The following is a 6,178-nucleotide window of genomic DNA, read 5'->3' as shown; positions in this document are numbered from 1 at the left end:
AATTTCCTCTACTTATGTCCTCTGTGTATTTAGCTTATTTTTCCATGTTTCATGACACATTATCTGTATGTGATATTGGCTACATTCCTGATAGTTGTTTGTGCGTCACATTGTTCCAGACCACAGCAAACGTTACCTTGCTCGCAATGATTGTTAGAAGAAGACGGCCTGACGTTTCCTTTAACTTGGACACACACATCTATACCTTTGGCCATTGTAAGACAATAATTTCCGGGAGTTATCTCATCCTCTGAGAAGTTTTACTAATGTTTTCCAATTTGTAAAAATGTAAAGAATAAATATTACAAGTCAACAATTCTGTCAACCAAGATTTGCGTCAGCCTGCGACGCATAGTCTTTTTGATACGTACATCACGTGTTGCCATCATTATAACACTTTACCAATATGGCTCTTTCAACATCCTGGGTTGCCGACCCCTGGTCTAGACCAAGTGTTCTAAATGTAATTAAAATCATCATAGGTCTCCATTAAAACTTCTACAGGCCTTAGTGGCCACATGTGTGGACAGCACCTTTTAGCTCTTAGTTCCAAAATTGTGTACACTACTGAATTGGGGTCTTATGGCCGCTTATATGGACACTTATACTGCCATCTGGTGGTTACAGAAGAGTATAACATAGAATGGAATGTGGAAGAAAAAAAAAAAAGTGTAAAAATAATTAGCATGTCACAAAACATGAAGTACACGTTTGTTAACTTATGGACTAAGTACATCATATCAAAAGATGATCCATAGTTTTTATTCTAATTAGAGTCCAATAAGCCTAAATAGCAAAGAGAAATTAAAAAAAAATATGTAAACAAACAGCTTGGGACTTAAGAGGTTTTAAGAGTTGCTAAGGATTTGTTACACATTGACTGCAACAAGGAAGAGCTGAAATGTATCGGTTAATCAAATCGGTCTTAGAATACAGAGAGCTTATTCAACCAAGACATGTAGATGGTGTGTGCAAACCACAAAATAGAGCATACCATTAGTGGGCGTGTTGCGAGTGATTTACCAATACTGGAGAATATCTCTGAAACGAGCGGAAAGGAGGTTTAGAGGGGAATTGCACTTTTTTTTGGAATGTTGCCAATCCTTCACAATAACTATGAGAGACAAGAAGACGGATGTATTTTTTTTAAGGCGTGGCCAATGTGAGATCCTCTAATACGCCAATAAAACCCAATAAATTGCCATCCAAAAAGCGCCAACAATACTCCATTTACATTTCGTGACCTCAATATTACATTAGGTAATAGTAGTATTGTTATCATCAGCGCTAATGCAGACAAACTATTATTCTAACTAGCTGTTATAGTGACATCCTCAGCTGGTGAGCTGCTTGCTCGCCTCAGAGCTTGTGAAAGTTTTCTGAATAGATCATAAATAACGCCTCTCACCTGGATAGTAGAAGGTTGAGGGTATAATCCAACAAGTTGGTACACTTTGATAGCCAATTTAGACCCCGGAAATGGCGAGAACGACGCGAAAAGACCCTTGGGTCCGCCCTCCTTTTCTTTGCAAGGGTTATGAGTCACTCTTCATCTAAATGGGAATATGACAAGAGTCTATCAGTTAGCATCCTAATGACAGCAGACCTTGTACTGTAAGTGAAGTTTTCTTATGTTGGCTCTCTTAAAGTCTGCAGTAAGTAATAATGAGTAATGTTATGGGAAAATAACAAACATTGGGATGCATTTTTAAAATGTTTGCGCTGCTGTATGCTTTAAATTACAGAAGTAAGTAAATATTACATGTTATTTAGAATGTGACTGTTACTACATTACATATATACTTACAGTGTGTATATAAAACCTTAACAGAGGTAATCGGATGTTTTTTGTTATGCGTGTGGCGCGGTTGGGAGAGTGGCTGAGCCAGCAACCTGAGAGTTCCTGGTTCAATCCCCAGCTTCTACCAAACTAGTCACATCCGTTGTGTCCTTGAGCAAGACCTTTCACCCTTGCTCCTGATGGATCGTGCTTTCGGGCCTTGCATGGGAGCTCCCGCCATCAGTGTGTGAATGTGTGTGTGTGTGTGTGTGTGTGTGTGTGAATGGGTGAATGTGGAAATCGTGTCAAAGCGCTTTGAGTGCCTTGAAGGTACAAAAGCGCTACACAAGTATACCCCATTTACCATTCATACACAGAATAGTATATATAATGTAAACCAAACACCTTCATAATTATATGTAATATGGACAAGATACACACTGCAAGTATATATATATATATATATATATATATATATATATATATATATATATATATATATATATATATATATATATATATATATATATATATATATATATATATATATATATATATATATGTATATATATATATATATATATATATACACATACATACGCCACCTTCCGCCCGATTGTAGCTGAGATAGGCACCAGCACCCCCCGCAACCCCAAAGGGAATAAGCGGCAGAAAATGCATGGATGGATGGATGCATATATGTGTGTGTATATTTTATATATATATATATTATATATATGTATATATATATATATATATATATATATATATATATATATATATAGTAATAGACCCCTTCATGACATGCATATATGTGTGTGTATATTATATATATATATATATATATATATATATATATATATATATATATATATATATATATATATATATATATATATATATATATATATATATATATATATATATATATATATATATATATATATATAGTAACAGACCCCTTCATAACACTTTGTAATATGTACAATTTACACACTGAAATTATATATATATTATAATGAAGTAACAGACACCTTCCTAATAATATGTACAATATACACACTGTAACTATTTATATATATAAAGCAGTAACGGACACCTTCATAACAATATGTAATATGCACAATATACACACTGCAAGTACACACATATACATACATACATATATATATATATATATATATACATACATACACACACACATACTGTATATATATAATATATATGCATACATATATATATATATATATACATACATATATATATATACATACATACATATATATAATGTAGTAACAGACACACTCATAGAAATATGTATTATGCAAAATATACACACTGCAAGTACATAACATTTAGTAACAGACACCTTCATAACAATATATAATTTGTACAAAATACACACTGCAAGTATATATATATATATATATATATACACATATGTATATTGTAGTAACAGACACCCTCATAACAATATGTAATATGTACAATAAATACACTGCAAGTATATATATATATATATATATATATATATATATTATATTATATATATGAATATATAATTGTTTGTAGCTGAGATAGGCACCAGCGCCCCCTGCGAGCCCAAAGGGAATAAGCGGCAGAAAATGGATGTATACATACACACACACACACATGTATGTGTATATATATATATATATATATATATATATATATATATATATATATATATATATATATATATATAAATAAATGTAATAAGACACCATAACAATATACACACTGTAAGTATACATACATACATATATATACACACACACAAACATACATTTTATATATATATATATATATATATATATATATATAATGTAGTTACTGACACCTTCATAACTATATGTATTTTTGGCTTCAATGGCAACGCACGTCCAACTTCAGGCAACAAATGTGTGTTCTACTTCCAGAAACAAAATGCTAGATTTTCTACTTCCAGAAACAAAATGCTGGATGTTCTAATCATGGAAGATTTGGCAACAGACAACGAAGACGACTATTTTTGAAGCTGAATATACGGAGGATGACCTCAAGCTTATAGAAGCGAGCACGAAGAAGAGGGCGAAACGTCAGAGCTGACGGAAGCCATTAGAGTGAGTGACTTTGATGCAGCGAATGTGGAACTTGGAGCTAAGCTCTGCCGAAACAAATGGTGTGCTTACCCACGTCAACTGGGAACTTTCCAGGCCAATTTGACCCAACAGACTTGTTCATCCAGTGAATAGCTATAATATTGATCCTGATACATATTACGCTAGAAAAATTGTTCCTCAGTGTTCGCTCTTACAATAAAAATGTTACAGTTTGGTTATTAAGCAGGATATAAAAAGTAAATGAAGTAGTGTTGGCAGGGTTTTTTTCCATTACATAACACCCTACTAAAATAATGGCATTTATTTGAGTTCTTGTAGGAAATATTCTTTTTACCGGCTCAGCGGTGTTCACAAGTTCCACCTGTGCCTCTTCTGACGTAGCTCCAAGTGCCGGTCTAAACTACTCCATTTGAGACGTGAGTCGTGACATCTGAAGGAGTCTCTTAAGAGAACGATGAGAACTTAAACTTTTTGAGGATTTTACAGAACTTCTAAATTCAAATCCCTGAGAAACTTTCATGACAAAACCCCACCAAGTTACTCCTCCACCTTCATTAGCATCTTTCTACTATTCTGCCATTTTCCCCAGCCACTGAGATGGTTGCTGAAAAGATCGTTCTGATCCTCCTCCAACGGCTCGTCTTTGTGCCACGGTCCCCAAACACCGCCGTTGTACTGTGGGTTCGACCGCAGGTCTTTAGCCGGGTACCGAACCTTGACTGCGGTCTTGTTGTACTGCGCCAACCGCATTAGCATCTTTTTCACAACATGCGGATAGCGTCCAGAGAGGTCAACTCGTTCGTAAGGGTCCGAGGTGATGTTGAAAAGCCACAGGGACTTGCCGCGGTCCCAGCGGACTCGCTCGTGATGCCAGCGCATCGTTAGTCTTTGGGTGGAGAAGGTCTGAGGGGGTACCCAGTCGCTATACCCAGGAACGCCCGTTAGCAGCTTCCAATGGCCAACCCGGAGCGCCGCCTGGATAGCTGTGTTCCACAACCCGTACCCGACTTTCCAAGACCCGTTCTTGGCCTTAATATAGATGGGATCTATATTGTGAAGTATGTCCTGACGTGGAGATGGTAGCCCTTCGCTGATAGCCTCCCAGACATCAAATCCGTCTAGGCTTAGATCCTCATCCAAAGTCCCTTCCCCCAATGTCACCAAAGTGGGGAACCAGTCTGTGATGTGGACCAAAGACCGACATTTTGTCCCCTTCTTCAGCAAAAGAGGACTGTGAACAAATCCCACTGCCCTAATGCCGCCCTCCCAGAGTGTGGCCTTGCTACCCCTGAGGGGCCAGTTGCTACCGCCTGATAGCGGTTGTCCCCCGTTGTCAGAGGAGTACACAATGACTGTGTTGTCGTAGTAATGGTAGCGCTTTAGCGCTATTGTAAGGTTGCGGACTGCTTCGTCCAGGCAGGATACCATGGCAGCGTACTTGCGCCGGTGCAGATTCACGATACCTTTGTAGCGTTCCAGGTATTGAGCCGGGACTTGTAAGGGGGAGTGGACCGCTTGGTAGGCTAAGTAGAGGAATAGCGGTTTGCGACGGTCATGTTTTGCTAAGATACCGATAGCTTTTTGGGTGAACATTACCGTCGAGTACAAGCCGCGGTCCTGTTCCCAAGCTGCCTCCTCGCCTTCGTACAAGTCATAGCCGCACATGCTGGGACCTTCGCACTTGTAGTGGCTGTAATAGTCGCCGCTTCCCAGCAGAGATCCAAAGAAGGTATCGAACCCTCGCTGGGTGGGGAGGCAGCCTCGTTTGTAGAAGCCCAGGTGCCACTTGCCCACCATGTGGGTGGAGTAGCCCGCTTGCCTTAGCTTCTGGGGGAGGGTTATGTTGTCCAGGGGCAGGCAGTTGGGCTGGGTGGCTCGGATAATGGAGTGCTGGAGCCCAGTGTGGATCTGGTACCTGCAAAGACAAAACAGGCCAAATTTAGATCCACTATGGACTGGATGTTTGCAATATTAGGTTATCATTTAAGTCCCATCTTAAAACTAATTTCTAAACCCTAGCCTTTAAAAAGACCCCCTTTTTAGACCAGTTGATCTGCCGTTACTTTTCTTCTCTGCTCTTCCCTCCTCTCCCTTGTGGAAGGAGAGGCACAGGTGAAATGCTGGCTGTCCAGAGTCGGGACCAAAGGGTGGACCGCTCCCCTGTGCATCAGTTGGGAACATCTCTGCACTGCTGACCCGTCTCCGCTCAGGATTGTCTCCTGCTGGCCCCACCATGGACTGGACTCACTATTATGTTAGATCTGATATGGACTGG

General features: G+C 38.9%; 1 protein-coding gene across 1 annotated transcript in view; it reads right to left on the bottom strand.

Annotated features, from left to right (window-relative positions):
• Nucleotides 1–3,643: 3,643 nt before the first annotated feature.
• LOC133547080 (arylsulfatase J-like) overlaps nt 3,644–6,178 on the bottom strand; it is a 20,332-nt gene continuing 17,797 nt past the window's right edge. Inside the window, exon 2 of the mRNA XM_061892874.1 lies at nt 3,644–5,818. Coding sequence (XP_061748858.1) covers nt 4,441–5,818 — 1,378 coding nt within the window. The 3' untranslated portion in view covers nt 3,644–4,440. The remainder of the gene's footprint in view (nt 5,819–6,178) is intronic.

Source organism: Nerophis ophidion, unplaced genomic scaffold, assembly GCF_033978795.1.
Source record: "Nerophis ophidion isolate RoL-2023_Sa unplaced genomic scaffold, RoL_Noph_v1.0 HiC_scaffold_60, whole genome shotgun sequence".
Taxonomy (NCBI): Eukaryota; Metazoa; Chordata; class Actinopteri; order Syngnathiformes; family Syngnathidae; genus Nerophis; species Nerophis ophidion.
Note: the sequence above shows the minus strand (reverse complement) of the source record. Positions and strands in the feature narration are given on the sequence as shown.